Source organism: Rhinolophus ferrumequinum, chromosome 9, assembly GCF_004115265.2.
Source record: "Rhinolophus ferrumequinum isolate MPI-CBG mRhiFer1 chromosome 9, mRhiFer1_v1.p, whole genome shotgun sequence".
Lineage (NCBI taxonomy): Eukaryota > Metazoa > Chordata > Mammalia > Chiroptera > Rhinolophidae > Rhinolophus > Rhinolophus ferrumequinum.
In genome coordinates this window covers 64,581,689-64,601,267 of record NC_046292.1, presented here as the reverse complement: position 1 = coordinate 64,601,267, position 19,579 = coordinate 64,581,689, and the positions used below count along the sequence as shown (strand labels likewise).

The window sequence follows — 19,579 nt, the reverse complement described above, 5'->3', positions numbered from 1 at the left end:
AACTGAAATGTCCAAAACTGAGCTGCCAATTTACCCTCCAAACCTATTCTTCCTATAGTCTTCCCAAAATCATTTGGTCTCTTATTCAGATTATAAAGCTTGAGTTCATTGTTGACTTTTTTCTTGTTCTCACATTCCACACGTGGCCTGTCATCAATTCCTAAAGGATCTATCTTCAAACTGTCTATAGAATCTTACCGCTTCTCACAACCTCCTCTGTTAACACCCTGATATATGCCACTGTCATCTCTCACTGGTGTATTGCAGAGAATTCTTCTCTGAACTCTGCGTTTCTGCTCTTGCATCAAAGCGATCCTCTTAAAACTTAGCTCATGCCACTTCTCCTTTCAAAACTTGTCTAAGGCTTCCTGTCTCACTCAGAGTAAGAGCTAAAGCCCTTTCTGTAATCTACCAGGCCCTTCATAACCTGGCTTCTCCTACCCCACTCCTTTCTTCGACCTCATCTCCTTACTGATCTCCTCTCTTACTCTTCTCCAGCTGCATTGACTCTTCATGGTTTCTCCAATGCACCAGGCACATTCTTGCCTCAGGGCGTTTGCACATGCTCTTTTCCTCTCTTGGAATGCTCTTCCTTCAGATCTCCATATAACGTGTCCCTTTCTTTAAGTCGTAACTGCCACCTTCTCAGTGAGGTCTTCTGTGGTAATTTTATCAAAAAAGTCCACAAAACTCCCACAGTAGTTTATATCTTCCTTCCTTATATAATTGTGCATTCTTCACATTTACCACTGCCTAACATATTACATATTTTGCTTATTTTGTTTTAATTATGTCATCCTCACTAAAATGTAAGCTCTATGAAGGCAGGTATGCTCAGTGCACTCAACCGTCAGTCCCCATGGTGCATGGCACATAGCAGACAGTCAAACATTGTAGAATGAATGACTAATAAGTATAATAAAATACAATTATCAAATATTACCTCATAGAAAAGTCTGAATTTTATAAATCTTAGGGGGCTTTAAAAAAATGAGAATGATTAAATATCTCTTTTTTGTTGTTGTCTTCTAGGGAAAACCAGGTCAAAAGGGGTATGTGGGTGAACCAGGACCAGAAGGCTTAAAGGTAAAGTCGCTGACTTTATTACCAGTTATAAAGTATAGATTTCAAAAGACAAAATTATGACTTTCCTAAACTAAAATGGAGACATATCAAAGATTTTATTCAACTCATTAATTAATGAGAGAGCCAGTAATATGTTAAAACTGGTTCAAATAGCACTTGAGAAGCTATATATTATAGTTACTACATCACTTTTCAGTTCAGACAAGCCAGTTACAAATGCTCGTAGCTACATATCATTAGTGGCTACAATATTGTTCAATGCAGTTGAATATTTTACTACTCCACACTGCAATATAATTATCAATTATTAGACAGCAATTGAAGGTTTCTTATCCTATTTCTTTAAATATAATGTATATTCCTGTCAGATTAAGTGTATGTGGTACCCTGGACTTGATCTGCTACCTTTCATTAACCTATGCCTTTGTTCAGCCATTGCTCATGCCATTCCTCACCACCAAAAATGGCCCTTTCTCACCGCCAGTGTTAAACTATCACCTATTCTCCAGGGCCAAACTCAAATATAGTTTTATAATCCATTATTTGAACTCATGAATGTTTGGATTTTCAAAAGGTAATATGGTCTTTAGACGGTATTTTACTTAACATACCAGCAGGCTATGCGACAGCATACCGTAATTAGACACATTACTGTTTCTGCAGTCAAATGTAAGGATGTTCAGATAAATCAAAATAATACTATAAATAACCTCACTCAGATCAGGGAAAGCATTGCTGCCAAACAAATTCAGGTTGGGTCAGGTTCACCACCAAATGAATTGTGAAAAACTTTAGGTTTTCAGAGCTTTAGGGGCTGTGAACTGTGGTTATGAACATGCATCACTTCTCCAGTGAATCCAGCTCTAGCTGCACCAGGCCTCAGGGCGCCTGCTCCTGTGACCTCCTTTACTACTTATCTGTGGCAAGTATTCTGTTCTGCTTAGCATTGAGTAATACCGTATATCCTGAAGCAAATAGGGCATCCTTTAGGCAAGAGATTTATTCTAATTCTTCTTAATATCATCCACAGTGCCTTCTGCAGATTACACTTCACTAAATATTTTATTTCTAAAATTGTATTTGTGCAAGTATTTTAAAAGTGATTAAAAGTCGTAAATAGAAGAATATAATCTAAGAAAATAGGTCATTACTATTTGATTGAAAATGGAGGAAAGAGTACATTCCTTAGAAATACTATAGCAGAATTTTGATAACTGAGATTTCTTTTGCCTCTATCTAGCTTATGACTAGATAATTACGTTAAAAAAGAAAATAGTAACAATCTCATGAGTAATCTTGTTTGAAAAATAATCATTTTGGCAACATTATATTCTTTATTAACAGGGAGAAGTAGGAGATCAAGGAAACATTGGAAAGATCGGTGAAACAGTAAGCTTATTTTATATTCTTACTTTCATTTTTTAATCATCTATAAACATTTTTAGGACTCATGTTAGCCATGACCTGTGCTTATCAAATACAGGTTACAAAATTCTTATCTACAACAAATTTAGATTCACTTGTGATGTGACAAATGAAGCCTACCTTACAAACAAGAAATGAGAGAAAACACAGTTACTGATATTTTCATCAAAATATAAGTTATATTTATGATCTCAGGAGAATTCCTGTTTCTAATCTTTTGTCTTTAATTTCAGTTCTGATCATTTCAATCTAAATTTGACTTTAACATTTTTTATGAGGTTAAAGGGGGTCAAATATATGGTGGAGGAAGGAAAACTGACTTTGGGTGGTGATTACACAATGTAGATGATGTATTATAGAATTCTACACTTGAAGCCTCTGTAATTTTACTAACTAATGTCACCCAAATAAATTTAATGAAAATTTTAAAAACTACAAGTTATCAAACCATAATAGTGTGAAGGTATTTTTCTTTAGATTTGAAAGGTTAGAATAAACCAAGAGGCAATGAATTGAAAAGCATATGATAATTTTCTTTCATCAAAAATGTTAGACTTCTCTGATGACTGGTCATCAGAGAAATGCGGATAAAAACCACAATGAAATATCACCTCACACCAGTTAGAATGGCTATCATCAACAAGACAAATAGTAACAAGTGTTGGAGAGGTGGTGGAGGAAAAAGGAACCCTCATACACTGTTGGTGGAAATGCAGATTGGTGCAGCCGCTATGGAAAGCAGTGTGGATGTTCCTCAAAAAATTAAGAATAGAATTGCCATATGACCCAACAATCCCTCTCCTGGGTATCTAGCCCAAAAATCTGAAAACATTTATCCATAAAGACATATGCTCCAATGTTCATTGCAGCTTTATTTACGGTGGCCAAGACATGGAAACAACAAAAGTGTCCTTCGATAGATGAATGGGTAAATAAGTTGTGGTATATATACACAATGGAATACTATTCTGCCATAAGGAAAGATAATATAGTACCATTTGCGACAACATAGATGGATCTTGAGATTATAATGCTAAGTGAAATAAGTCAGACAGAAAAAGTTGAGAACCATATGATTTCACTGATACGTGGTATAGAAAACAAGATAAACAAATGAAGAAACAAAAACTCATAGACACAGACAATAGTTTAGTGGTTACCAGAAGGTAAGGGGGGAGGGGGATGGTAGATGAGGGTAAAGAGGATCCAATATATGGTGACGGAAAGAGAACTGACTCTGGGTGGTGAACACACAATGTGATATATAGACGATGTATTACAGAATTGTACACCTGAAATCTATGTAACTTTATTAACAATTGTCACCCCAATAAACTTTAATTAAAAAAACAAAAACGTTAGACTTGTTTAAATTTATATTACTGTAGAAGAAGGAGCAGGAGTCTTCAAGTTGTATTTGAATCAGACATGTTGTAAGTAATTTTATTTTCTACAAAGGGAAAAGCCAGCTAAAATATTCTCCAACAAATGAACCTATGTAACATATATTAATGGTAGATTAAATTAACACAAGGAACACAAGGCAAGTGAATTTATTTGCAAAGTGTGCTGGGTTGTCACAAAATAAGTGATACCATTTAATACCATCTAATAGGTTAAATGAGCAAATTCAATTCCCTATAACCTATCTTATGACAAATAAAAATTTCAAAAAATTGTGTTACAAGTTTAAGTAATTAAATGATTATATTTTCTGGTCTTGTAGTAAAACAGCAATACATTTCTGATATTTTTCCATTAATTATTAATAAAACTAGGGAGAAGATCCATTTAGTCTTAAAAGATCATTACCATACCAATTAATTCTCACTCACTACAAGGTGAACTTTTTGTTCTTACTAAGAAGGGAACTTTCAATGGAGTATTAATATCAATGACATTATTCAAGGCTTCTCATCAAGTATGATTGTAATTTATATTTCTCTAAGATCACTCAAAGAAATTAAATTCTACCGTTTGTGAGTGACAAATTACTTCAGAAATATATATGAGCTAGAATATGTAGCCAAAGGTAAAATACCAATGAATAACGCCTTTTCATAAAATAACATATATCAAACTTCAAAGTGTTATTTACTTAATAGTATTGGTCTAGTTTCACACTGTGTAAGAACGCATCACCAGTGCTATCCAAAGAGGAATTCGGCTATCTAGGCAGATGGTGAATTTCTGTCATTGGAGGGAAATTTATTGATCATATGCTGTGTGCCAGGCATCATGCTAAGTAATGTTTTGTGTTGTGACATTTCACTTAATTCTCAGTTTTAAAAGATACACTTTATTAATCCAGTTTTTGAAATGAGGAAACTGAAACATAGTAAATAACCTGTTCAAAGTTACATAGCAAATAAATTACTGAACTGAGATATAAACCCAAAGCTCTAAGCTCAAAATCCAAATCTCAAAATCTAAAGCATTACACTATGCTGGAGATTGTTTCTCAGCTTTACTGAGGTATAATGGTAAGATATTTAAATGTCTTACAAAAATAAAATTGCAAGATATTGAAAGTGTGCGTGATGATTTGTGAACATATTGAAAGTGTGCGTGATGATTTGTGAACATATTGAAAGTGTGCGTGATGATTTGATACACTTGCATGTTGTGGAAGAACACCACCACCACCACCACCACCACCACCCCCCCACCCCCCGCAACAAGTCAATTAACACAGGTGAGGATGTTTTAATGTTATCTGAACAGACACTTGGCCTAGATGTTGTAGAGAGGTTTTAAGCATCAGATAAGTTGTCGAACAAAAGGACCTTTCCAACTTTGAGATTCTAGCTTTCTCATTAAGGATGGGGGATAAAGGCTTTTTAAAAACTTTGGTGGCTATGTTGAGTTAATTAAAATGTATACAATGTCGAAAGAGTGTTTTTGGCTCTTGGTATCCCAGCTTTTATTTTATCTTACTAATTTCAAAATCTTAGAAATATGATTCATCTACTCCAGAGTTCTGTTAAAAGAAAACTCTCAAGATATTGGAAGATATCATTGCATTTCTTAACATCAGTCTTATAATTGTAGAGCATCTAAGGTTAATTATAATTGCATAGCTAATTTTTACTTTTCCCAATCTTTTTATATAGGCATTTAATTGCCTTTAACTGGACTTCCTCCAGTTGCATTTGTTTCCTTCTAGATTTATACAAATTAGAATCCAATTTGTGATAGAGCCTGCCAAGAACAAGAGTTCCATCTACACTTCGTGTCTGTATACCTCTTACATTCATTTACTGTAGGCAAGTAATTGATTTCTATACGTGAGTCCTAAATAAGTCTCTAATTTCAAAAGATGCCCCTTCATCCTCTTCATTCTAGTCTTCTGTTTTTTACAAATAAACTGGAATTACCCCTCCTTAATTGCCAGTCATCTCTGTCTTTAACTTTCTAAGCTAAAAGTAATTGAAGAGCTGTAAAAGAGAAAACAGTGTAGTTTTTCAGTATTGGTCAACAGATTGGATCAGTAGGATCGGTATATAGACATTATAAGGGAACAGCTTAATTTGTAGGTAAGAATATTTTAAGAGAATTTCTAACAGTCAAGCAGGCACTTCCATAGAATGATTCATCACCTCATTATTGGAAGGTATGGAGGACTTTCTTCAATCATTTATTCAGCAGATATTTATATTTATATTCTGGTACATTTACTGAACTTATGATCTCTGCCTTCATGAAACTTATAATCTATTGGAGTTTTGACAACATTAAATTAAAAAAAAAACTCATAAGGAAATATGTAATTATAAACTGTGATACATTCTATAGAAGGAAAATTTAAGGAACTTTGGCAAGGTTACCAAATGTGGATCAGGAGATGAGAAAAGACTGTTTTGAGGAAATGACATATGATTGTGACCATAAAGAATGGTATAAGTTAGCTAGGGAAGAGTGGGGAGAAAGAACATTCCTGAAATGTGCAATGTAACATACTTCCCACCTTTGCCACTTACCTTGCTTTAGAGAAAGTACTTAATTTCTCTAAATATTTGTTTTCACAACAGTAAAAGGATGAAAAAAATTACTACTTTATATAGAGTTTCTTATGAGGATTAAACACGATAATGCACTTAAAGCACCTAGCACAGAATAAGTCACGTAGTAAAAACTTTATAAATGTTAACTGTAAAGGTGGTGGTGGTTATTGTTATATGAGTATGTGATGGTCCTAAATGAGAAAGATTTTAGCTGTTTTGAGGAACTTAAGGAAAGCGAGTGTGGATAAATTTTGGTGAGCCAAGGGAAAAGCAACCTGAGGTGATATTAGTGAAGGAGGCAGAGGCCAAATCATTGAGGGCCGTTTATTACTTTGGACTCGATCCTAAAGTAAATGGAAAATCACAGCAGTATTCTAAGTAAACCAGTGATATGATTTAATTTGTGTTTTAAGATTACTCTGGTTGCAATGGATTGAGAAGTTGGAACTGGTTGTGAGGAGCAGAAATAGAAGAGGGTAAACAGTTAGGATGCTACTACAGTAGTTTAAATGAGAGAGAAAAATGATTTGGGCCAGGGTGATGGCAGCAGACATAAGATAAGTGGATATATGTACGATATATTTGAGGCGATAATTTGTACGTAGTCTGCGAAGAGAAGGATTCTAGTCAGTTCCCAGCATTTAACTGGCCTTTGATAACTAAGCAATTTATGTTTTCTCATAAATATTTTGAAAGCATAAGAAATTGCTATCTATGATGTCTAAGGTTAATTCTAATTCTAAGAATCTACGACTCTTTTCTAAGAATTTTAATGTTTCTCGTCTTCTTTTCACCTGATGATTTGGCTACTTTTCTCTGGCTGTCCTCCAGTTTCATTATGTCTTTCTGGAGTTGGAACAAACAAAACTAAACTAAATATTTTAGAGGCAACGGCTCCACAGCTTTCTCCATGAGTGGGATTATAACTTCTGTGTTTTCTTTATTGTGGTACTCAAACCATGCGGGGTTTTTTCCATAGCAGCCGACTGGATATCTTTGGGAAATGATCAGCAGTCACTCTCAGGATATTCTTCTGGTCTGTTATTTTAAATATAAAATTTGGAATTTGTATTCATAACGTGACCTGGCTTACATTAAGTTTCAGTTGCCACTTTTCTTGCCCATTTGAAAAAAGTTTCTTTTGATTATCTTATGGTCTGGCCACATTGATTTATCTCTTCAAATATAACCCAACTATTTGATTTCATCTCATGTATTCCTTAATGTATCAATTTAACAAGATTTCATAAGCAATCTATTGTGTCCTCTTTCTCTGTCTGGCCTCTGGTGTGCTAGTGTTTAGTAATTGATTGATGAACAGAAAAGAAGAAGAGGAAAGGCCATGGATAATCCTCAAAATCAGGTACTTCACTTCTCATGACAAAACCTTTAGAATGATAGAGCTTCTGATGGCTGATTCTGAGCTGGAGTAAAACCAATTCATTCAAGACCAGATAGAGGTGGAGTCAAAAGAGGAAATTAAAAAAAAATTATTTATTAATGACCTATCTCATTTAATCTTGAATCAACCCTTGTAAAATAAGTCTTACTGCATTCTGTGAGAAAACTGAAATTTATTGAAGTTGTGTGATGTGTTCAAATTCATACAGATGGTAAACAGTTGATCTGGGTTGCAAATCTGAATTTTCTACTTCCAGTTCCAAGGTTCTTTTCTCTGTAGCAAGCAATCATCAGTTTTTCCTGTGTATAAATAGAACCTTGAAGTGAATTCTTGGAAATCAGAGAGATTTGGAAAAGGGCAAAATAAAATTTTACTCTAAAATCTCTTAGACCAAGCTGGCAATTAAATCGTTGAATCTTATTAGTTTCTGAGAAGTATTGAAACATAATTTAGTGTATTTATACTGGAATCAAGAAAGATTTTGAAGGATGTGGAAGAAAATATTTTAGAAATTCTCAACACAAAACCTCATTAGATACAGTAGTTAGTTTTGCTGCTCTCTGGTATTACCATGAAATTATGATCAGATACAAGTTGATAAAAGTTGATCTTATTTAATGAGCTCCATTTTACTTTCATTATGAGGAGAATGCTAGCTTTAGGTGGACCTACCTAAGTAATAAAAAGTGACTTATATTTTTTTGAGGAAAAGTCTCAGAAGCTGAGAGCTCCATTTAGCTAAACATGAAAAACACAGTAAACTACTAACAACTGCCCCTATGTAGGGCCTCAGTGCCTTTACCTTTACAAATGTCACCTACCCCCTCTTGTTTTTTAGCTGCACACACCAGTAGCACAGCTGCAAAGCTGTTGTTTACCTCCTACATGGCAGGGAACAGTAATTTTTCTCAGAGAATGGAATGGTATATGAAATATTTATCCACTCGTATATTCCATCATGTGAAGGATGTTTACCTGAATATGATAAAAATAGCTACCATTCATTGAAAATACGTGACATTACATATGTTTACATACAGAGACTTTACATATGTTATATCATTTCATCCTCACAAAGACCCATGGAAATAAAAATTATTTCTATTATGCAAAAGGAAACTTATGTTTCAGAGAAGTTAAAAAACTTGTCCAGGTCAGATAGTAAAGTAGCAGAGCTGGGATTGAAAAGGAGTTGTCACTAACTTCGTCATATCAACTTGCTTCCTCTTAACAATGATATGAATATGTCCAGTTGTCTTTCTAATGGGAATATATTGTCCTGTTATTACTGTATGAAGTTAGAGATTATGGGGCCCCAAGTATCACATTGTAGTTTGCAAAGTATCTCAAAAACATGAATGTGTTAAAATTATTATGCTTTAGGATTATGTATTTGACATCTATCATTTTTGAAATGTATAAATAGCAGCACTTATTTGATTAAGAAGCCATGGTGAATTAATTTCACTATAGTATTAAATCTATGCAAGTGTAGAAAATTAGAAAGAAGTATAAATCAGTGAAATCAAAAGGGACACTACAAGTATGTGTACATATCAGTGAATATGAATAGAACAGATATATAACATTATAATTCCAGGTAAATAGAGGTGAAATGAATTTAAAAAGACAATTCTACTAAAACCTACCATTTTCTGAAAACCAGGTGTGATTCCAACAGTTTTTAAATCTCAAACACAAGAAATTTACTTAGGAAAATGGAGTCAGCGTATTTCTAGGAACAGTTGAGGTGCTTAAAAGGTGGAAGGGTTTCTCAGTCCTTTGGGCTACAAGATACATTATGTCCTGACATTTATGATATTTCTTTGTAAAAAGCAAAGTAAATTACTAGGAAAATGACAAGTACTGTATTAGATGGGGTCCTACAGAATGTTTTTCTACCGATATGAAAGTTAAACGGTATTGGAAAATGAAGACTACAGAAAATTGTTCATATAACAAAACCAGATGTGGTAAGAGGTAAACCAAGATTAAATCACATGTAAGTGGTTATTAAATGGAAATCAAGAAAAATGAAAAAGAAAATTGACATGTTCATAAGATAAAAGCTTAAAGTCAAAATTTCTATCTATGGGAAAAATGAATTATATTAAATGCTGCTGTGCTACAAGCTAAAACGTCACAGAAAGTATTGAACATGAAGTATATCTTGAATATATGAAGCCTTGTGTATTTGTTTTATATTACATATATTTTTCTTTTATCCTTACTAAATATGCATTCAGTTATTTTGAAAAAGTAAAATATTCTAGAAAAAGGAATAAGAGCCAACATTTATAGAGTAATATAGGGAACCCTTCTTAATATAATAAAGATTCTCAGATTGCACAAATTAGAATAGCAATAAACTGTTTCAAAGGAATCAAAAGAAAAATTAAAATGGAACTTTGTGCTTCCAAATACAAATAATAACATTAACTTTTTTCAGATGTAAACGTTTAATGTGCTTACTGCCTGGGGGACTAAACCGATTAGGCTTCTGACTGAGGACACATAATGCTTACCTATTTTAGAATTGATAGAAATAATTATTTTTTAGTTCTCTTTGTTTTTTAAGGATTTACTCATAGGGATTACTTTTCAAAGTCACATTTAATATAATTTTGTATTTAAGCCTGGGACATTAAGATTCATAATTCAAATAGGTTTACATGTTACCCTATGATTTGAAGTAAATTAATCATCTACACGTATGTGCATCTCACATGTTTTTCTTCATCATGTACTTAAAGTTCTGTGTTCTGGAAAGATATTGTGATTTTTTTATAGCCAAAAAAAAATGAAAGACATTTATTTATTCTATGATTTAAAGGATACTTACTAACATTGTATGCTATATATAAAACTAAATAAGGTTTGATCCTCAAGTGATATATCATCTAGAAAATGAGTAAACAATTATACACATAATTTTACCAAAACATTAGTCCTGTTATGCAAGATACTTTATGAAAAATAGGTAAAAATTGTTTTGACACCTGCCATAAAGATATGTGTGTTGAAAGAGAAACTCTGGCTCTGTTTGGATAAAAGCATGTTACTGCTCTGTTAGGTAGGGGTAATAAAAAATGGTAATCACAACTTTTGAGAAAATGGCAATTCTAAATTTCTCTATAGAAGGAGTCTGGGGGTGACACTTTGGTTGGAAGGGTGTGCTGAAGGACTTCCCTTAAAACTATATTGTAGTCTTTGGTTTAAAGTCTATTGTGTCTGTTAGAAGTATAACTATCCCTCATTTCTTTTACTTTCCATTTGCATAGAATATATTTTTCTATCCCTTTAGTCTTAGTCTATGTGTGTCCTTAAAGATAAGTTTACTCTCCTATAGACAGCATATACTTTGGTCCTGTTTTGTTGTTGTTGTTGGTTGGTTGGTTGGTTGGTTTTTTTGGTTTGTTTTTTTTTTAGCGGGGGAGGATTGGTTGGTTGTTTTTTTAATCCATTTAGATACGCTATGTCTTCTGATTGGAGAATTTAGTCTGCTTACATTTAAAGTAATTATTGATAGTATGGACTTATTATTGCCATTTTGTTGATTGTTTTCTGGTTGTTTTGTAATTCCTTTGTTCCTTTCTTTCTCTCTTACTCTGTGATTTGATGGTTTTGCTATAGTGGTAGGCTTTGATTCCTTTTTCATTATCTTTTGTGTATCCACTATTGGCTTTTGCTTTGTTTTTATCATGAGGGGTACATAAAACATAACAATCTATTTTAATTTTATAATAGCTTAACTTTGAAAATATACTAAACCTCCCTCCACCAAATGTTTGATTTTGCTGTCACAATTTGCATCTTTTTCATTGTGTATCCATTAACAAAGTTTTGTAGTCATAGTTATTTTTAATACTTTTATAACCTTCATACTGGAATTATAAGTGATACTCATCACCATTAGCATATTCTGAATTTAACTATATATTTATTTTTACCAGTGAGAATTATAGTTTCATATTTAGCACCGTTCATTTTAGCTTGGAGAACTTCCTTTAATATTTCTTGTAAGTCTAGTCTAATGGTGAAGACCTTCTTCAACTTTGTAAAATTCTATCTCCCCTTTAGTTTTAAAGGACTACTTTGCCAGGTAGCGTATTCTCAATTGACTGTTTTCTCTTTCAGCTCTTTAAATATATTATCCCATTCCCTTTTGATCTGCCCAGTTTCTGCTGAAAAATCTGTTTGTTGTCTTATGTGGGTTCCCTTGTATATAACAAGTAGATTTTCTCTTGTTACTTTCAAGAATCTTTCCTTGTCCTTAACTTTTGACAATTTAATTATTATGTCTTTTGGTGTATTTTTGGACTAATTTGTTTTTGTTGTTGTTGTTGTTGTTGTTGTTGTTGTTGTTGTTGTTTGGAACATTTGGGGCTTCCTGTATCTGGATGTATGTTTCTTTTTCCAGATTAGGGAAGTTTTCAGATATTATTTCTTTAAAAAGGCTGTGTCTTTCTCTCTCTCTCCTCCTTCTGGGACCCTTACAGTGTGTATATTGGTTCTTTTGATGGTGTCCCATAAATCTCTTAATCTGTCATAATTTTTTATTCTTCTTTCTTTTTGCTTCTCTGATTCAATGAATTCCACTGCCCTGTCTTTGAGTTGCTGATCCTTTATTCCACTTGATCTAGTCTGTTATTGAACCCCTCTAATGAATTTTTTAACTCAATTATTGTATTCTTCAATTCTGCTGTTGGTAATCTCTTTTAATATTTTCTACATTTGTGTTGAAATGCTCACTTTTTTTATGTATTTCTGTCCTGACCTCTTTGAGCAAGTTTATGATGGTTATTTTCAACTCTCCATCACATAAATCATTTGTTTCATTAAAATCTGTTTTGAAGATTTATCTTTTCCTTTTATTTGGACATATTCCTCTATTTCTTCATTTTTCTTGACACTCTGTGTTAGTTTCTGCACATTAGATAAAACAGCCATCTCTCTCAGTCTTGACAGCGTGATCTCCTGCAGGAGGTAAGCCTTGCCTGAGCACCCAGATGACTATCAAATTTGTGAGTATCCATGCCTCTTTGTTCTTAGTGGCTCTTAGTAGTTGACGGTATTCCAAGACTTATCAGTGTCCCAAAGGGGAGGATCACAGTCAGCACCTATATACAAGCTGATTAGAAACTGAGCATTCAGGCAGAAGCTGAAAAAGTATATAGTTAAGCCACCTCTAGTGGCTTAACTGGAGAAACTGGCAGATGTGAGTTTTTTGCTGCTTCCTGTGTGCTGACTTGGCTGTATATCCACAGGGCAATGCCCTGGTACCCATTAAGAACCATTTCTTTGTTTGCTGTAGTCCTGTGGAACTCGTGAATGCAAACGCTAACTGGCCATTAAAGCCAGGATATCTGGGCAGCCATCCCTCAAATGGCAGCCAAAAAAGCTGTGGTGCCAGAATGATGTACAACTTCTTCCCAGGGAGATACTGGCCTTGGTTTTATATTGGAGCAGGCTGGAGAGAGAAGGGCGGGGGTGGGGGGAGGTGTGAGGGTGCGTGTTTTGGCTTCCCTGATCTCTAGGGAGAATCTTTAGTAAATTAAATTAATCTTTAGTAAAGTAAATTAAAAGCCTGGCACTCAGGTGGCAGCTTTTAAAGTATGCAGTTAAACCCCTTTTGGGACTGGGCGATGAGTATATTTTACCCACTGCCTCTGCACTGAGCCCTGGGTGGATAACTGGTTAAGAACTTCCTCTTGGTTTGCTACAGTCTTGAAGGACTCATTAATGTGATCCCTATTGGCTGTCACACCCAGGAAATCAGTAGACCCATTCTTGGAGCGGCAGCTATAAAAGCTGGAGTGCAGTCATGTATACATACTGTTTCCAGGGAGATACTGGCGATTTGGAGAAGGCTGGAGGGAGAAGGTGGAAAAGGTGTTCTCTGGCTTCCCCAGTCTTTAGGGAAGATCAAATCCAGCCCCTAGATACCTTCTGGATTAGAAGCCTAGCTTTAGGCAGCAGCTTTTAAAGTATGCAGGTAAACTTTCAGGAAGAGATTGGGAGATGGGCATTCTTGCTTGCTGTCTCAACACTGAGCGCTAGGGCATGCTCTTGTGAGTGCTCATGCACCCTTTAGGAGTTACTTCTTTTGTTTGCTATGGTCTTATGGGTCCTGTAGACAGAAGTCCTGTTGGCTCTCAGAGCTAGGTGTTTTGGAAGCCCATCCTTTTGGCAGGAGTCTTAAAAGTTAGGGCACTAGATATGGGGTTCCAACCCTTCACTGCTCAGGGAGGAACTGGGAGTTGGCAATTCTTTCCCATATAGTGCTGTTCATATAGTGCTGCCATATAGTGGGGTGCAGTTATATCAGCCTTTTCTACCTGTTTTTGTGTGGGTATTTTTTCATTTGCCAAATGTATAGGAGTCACCCAACTAGTTTCTAGATCTTTTCCAGAAGGAATTATTCCATGTATATCTGAACATTTGGTGAGTCTGTGGAAGGAGGTTTGTTCAAGAACTTCCTATGTCACCATCTTGGTTGACTCTCTATTCCTGGCAGCATTTTCTGTAATCAACACTACCACCCATCGATTACCCAGTGTCGAAAGCTCCACATTTTGTTTGTATTTCCTCTCTTCTTTTACATTTACTCTTAATAAATAACTACCTCTAACAAACTCTACATTTGCAATATGTCTTGTATTCTTTTACTCCATAGCCTTAATCCACTGGCTTTCTGTGGTTCTCACTATTCCACAATTATTAATTGTATAACAATTATTTATCAAATACTCTGCTAGATGCTATGGATAAAAAAAATGGTTCATTTGATGTATTAGTGGGGAAACATGTAAACAACAGTTCCAATACAGTAATTGTGTAGCAGTAAGACAAGAGCACTGTATTCTGAGTGGGCGAACCAGGAAAAGGCTTTGAAGGGGAGTCGGTGCTTGAGTGGGACTTTGAATAACATCAAGGAATTTTCTTAGAATAGAGTAGGGCCTTCAGCAGCTCTCCAGATAGGAGGCTGAACTTGTACAAAGACTGAGAATCATCAATAAATATTTGTTCAAAGATTAATGATTACAATAGAGGCTAAGTTCCCTTTCTAAATGCTTTGACCTGCCATCTCTGTTCATCCTTTAAAAGCCCATCTTAAACACTACCTGTAGGGAATTTTCCACAGATCTTTCAGGCGAAAATAAACTTTCCATCTTGTTAAATTTCATAAAATCTAGTCTTTTGCCATATTTAACACTTCAGTCTTTGTGTTTTAGATTTCAATATATATCCTTTGGCTTTCTTTTTTATTATAAGTGTCTTGGAGGAAGAATCCATGTTTACAGGGTATGTCTATTTATATCCTTAAACTACCTAGAACAGAATCTTTCACTTGCTAGGTTTTCTGTAAGTACTTGTTGAATGAAATAGTGAAGATTGTATCTAACTATGACTGTGGAAATAAAATACCCTAGATCAATATGATAAAGTGGTAAGAGTAAGAACTCTGGAACCAGACTTATTTCTGAGTCTAGTGGAAGATACTGATATTAAATAACCCAAAGAGTAATGAAGGTATTGAAAAGATTAAAAAAAAAAATTGTCCGAAGCATGTCAAAAAAAAAGAAAAATGGTAAGCAAGTTTCAAAAAACTCCATAAAAATTAAATCATTTGCATTTCTTTATATTTTTAATGTTGTATCTCTCATTAAACAACATAGTTTTGACTCGTCGGTGTTGCTGCATAGTGTGAGAATACAGAAAGACATGAACACATCCCTCATGTTATGGATCATAGAGTCTAAAAAAGTAAATTTATAATAGAACAAACAGGATAATAGTGAATAGTTTATTATTAGCAACCAAAAAAAAATTGTGTGGTAAATTATTTACTAAAGAAAATCAGAGTAGTGAGAACTTAGAGTAGTTTAAAATAGTCAAGGAAAAAGTTATGGCTTGATTTACCTCTTTAAAATCAAGAACAGATTGATTATTCTCATCAGTGTATGCATCATACTTTATGGAGTAATTGATATCTTTTTTTATCCCCATGAAAGATTTATTTTATAACTGGAAGTTTGTACCTTTTGACTCCCTTCACCCATTTTTCCCATCCCCGAACCCCACCTCTGGTAACCACCAATCTTTTCTCTGTATCGGTGAACTTGGCTTTTCTTGTTGTTTGTTTTTAAATTATACATATAAGTGAGATCACACAGTATTTGTCTTTCTCTATCTGACTTATTGCACTTAGCACGATGTCCTCAAGGTCCGTCCATGTTGTCATAAATGGCAAGATTTTATTTTTTTATGGCTGAGTAATATTCCATTATATGTATGTATGTACCACATTTTCTTTATTTATTCATCCACCAATGGACATTTGCATAGCTTTCATACTTTAGCTATTGTAAATAATTCTACAGTGAACAAAGGGGTGTGTATATCTTTTTGAATTAGCATTTTTATTTTTTTTGAATAAGTGCTCAGAAGGGAATTGTTGGATCATATGGTAGTTCTATTTTTAATTTTTTGAGGGACCTCTATACTGTTTTCCACAGTGCCTGCACCAGTTATATTCCTACCAACTGTGCACAAAGTTTCTTTTTTCTCTACATCCTCCTCAGCACTTTTTATTATTTCTCTTTTTGGTAATAGCCATTCTAAAAGGTGTGAGGTGGTATCTCATTGTGGTTTTGATTTGCATATCCCTAGTGATTAAAGATGGTGACCATCTTTTAATGTGCCTGTTGGCCATCTGTATGTCTTCTTTGGAAATATGTCTATTTATATCTCTGCCCATTTTTTAATCAGGTTCTTTGGTTTTTCTGATTCTTTGTTTTATGCTCAAGTTGTATAAGTTCTTTATATATTTTGGATATTAATCCTTATCAGATTTATGATTTGCAAATCTTTTTCTCCCATCCATCTTTCCAGTTTGTTGTTGATTCCCTTTGCTCTGCACTAGTTTTTCAGTTTGACATGGTCCCACTTGTTTATTTTTGCTTTTGTGGCCTTTGCTTTTAGAGTCAGATTCAAAAATTAATCGCCAAGATCAGTATTGAGTGATTGATATCTTAACAATACAAAAAGTGATGGAGGAGGACAAAAGGAATAGACTATTTCAAAAACATCCATCTATGAAGAAATACAATGGCCATAACGGAATAAATTTTTACAGCATACTTTTAAATTACATGCTTATGAATTTCATTGTACCAGAAATATCTCAGACAGATATGGCATGCCTGCCTGCCAAATTCCATGAAACTTCTATGATGGAGAAAAGTGTCAGGAGGGGAGTTTTTATGTACCCCTGATAAAAATGAGGTATTCTAATGTAATCCTCTTTTTAAAAAATAGGAGAAAAAATTTACAAACGGTCATTAGCCTGGGTTATATCCTTTATGTTTCAGGAAGCAGTGTCGTTTAATAGCAATGTCGTTTAATAGCAGTGTCATCTTTTTTGATAGATGACAATCTGGCATGCCCGTTGAGGTTCAATCAGTTACATTAATTAAAAAGAAAAAAAGTAGGCTCTCTAAGATAATGATTTTGTTCCCCATAGCAGACTTACTAGAGATTCTTTATTATTAAAGTATCAGTTGTTTTTTGTTGTTGTTGTTCCGTTTTGTGTGTGTCAGTAAACATACTGAAATGACATGTCCAGCATGAAAACCTAGTCATTTATTTTTATTGTTTCTAGCTAATACAACTTAGATAAAACTGAGAGACTATATATGTTCTGAATATGGCAATTTTGCTGGTTTAGATTTCCCTTCTCCATGTCATGAACACTAACCTGAATTTCTTCCACTGTGTGGTAAATTGGGGGTGCGGGTGGGGGATGGGGTGTCGTTTTGGATTTGTAATTTTCTAGCACGTGCTGGCATATGATAAGTTTTAGACTCAATTACTTGACAACCTGCTGACAACGCGAATCAGTTCAGCTCCACGTGTATTTGCTGAGACTGCTGTGTGTTCATCTAATTGGGGTAGGCAAATCTAAAACACTTCAGGGTCAGGTAGTAGTAAGCACAAGGATGTGAAGGAACTGAGCCAATCATCAAGGTGTTTCCTTACCCCTCCCCCAGGGAACAGGGACTAATAATTATTGAAACATCTGTTGATGCTATATGCTGACTTTTACATTTAATAACTAATTTAATCCTAAGGTTTTGGAACCCAGGATTATCCCTTTGGTCCTGCAGAAAAAGCATGAAGTACACACTACGTGTATTTCTCTTTCTGTAGTCAATTTTGCTGGTTTAGATTTCCCTTCTCCATGTCATGAACACTAACCTGAATTTCTTCCACTGTGTGGTAAATTGGGGGTGATATATATCTCAACAAGATATATATATATCTCACATCTTCTTTATCCAATCATCTTTTGATGGGCACTTAGGTTGTTTCCATATCTTAGCTATTGTAAATAGATCTGCAGTGAACATAGGGGTACATATATGATTTCAAATTATTGTTTTAAATTTCTTAGGATAAATACCCATAAGTGGATTTGCTGGATCATTAAGGTAGTTAGTTCTATTTTTAATTTTTTGAGGAACCTCTAAACTGTTTTCCCTAGTGGCTGCAACAACTTGCGATTCCACCAACAATGCACACAGTTCTCTTTTCTCCACATCCTTGCCAACTCTTGTTAGTTTGGGATTCATTAATGAGAGAAGAGCATATATTTTTGAGGTAATATAGATCTGGATTCTAATCCTGGGTTTCTTCTTCCTCATTTGTAAAACTTAGGGTGAAAACATCTTTCTGCATGTTTATCGTCAAGATTAAAAAATAAAAATTGCCTAAGATAAAGCCTGCACACAAGAGGTGCTTAATAAATGGTGATGGTTTTATTTGTTGTTTTTGCTACTACTGCATAAAAAGAAGGATAAGAAGGCAGTTTTATTTTTATTTTTTGTTCAAGTTTCTCATGGATATAGTATTAACTCAGGTATTCTAGGATATTGTGTTGGAAGTTCCCCATGTCCACTCCCAGCTTCCGTGATTCATTCGAAGGACTCACAGGACTCAGCATGTAGTCATCCTCATGACTAAGATATATTGTAGTGAAATCACTCAAAGGAAAGTTAGCAAAGGGAAGACACATGGGATGAAGTCCAGAAGAAACCAGCACAGCTTCCCAAAGTCTCCTCCCAGAGGGGTCACACAGGACTCGCTTAATACTCTCAGCAATGAGTTATGACATGATGTGTGAAATATTGTCTACCCGGAAAGCTCATTAGAGACTCAGTGCCATGGTTTTCACGGGGAGCTAGTAACATAGATAGCATCTGCCTAGCGCATACCAAAATTCCCGTCTCCCAAAAGGAAAGCAGGTGTTGAGCATAAACCATACTGTTTGTACAGTTTAGATGCTCTGCTATGAAGCTCTCTTATCAGTCCCAGATATGGTGGGGACCCTCCTAAAATCCAAATTCCCAGATGCCAGCAAAGAGTCATTGTAAGGATAGTAATCCTTGTAAGCAGGCCATTGTAAGGACAGCAATCTCAGGCCTTCTGTGTTAAGTCTTTTCTGCACAGATGTGCAGATGCAGTGTTCACAAAAGGCAGTATTTGGGGAACATATAATATCTTCCAAGTATACAATGGTTTAGCAAATAAACAAATCATGAAAAATTTTATTAATATCCATCTAAGGAGCATTTCAGAGACTTAAAAATGTAAATAGTCA

At 34.7% G+C, this 19,579-nt stretch overlaps 1 protein-coding gene across 1 annotated transcript in view; it reads left to right on the top strand.

Annotated features, from left to right (window-relative positions):
- The window catches only part of COL24A1 (collagen type XXIV alpha 1 chain), a 303,518-nt gene that overhangs the window by 139,991 nt on the left and 143,948 nt on the right, over positions 1-19,579 (top strand). The window contains exons 23-24 of the mRNA XM_033113285.1: positions 1,033-1,086; positions 2,431-2,475. Coding sequence (XP_032969176.1) covers positions 1,033-1,086; positions 2,431-2,475 — 99 coding nt within the window. The remainder of the gene's footprint in view (positions 1-1,032; positions 1,087-2,430; positions 2,476-19,579) is intronic.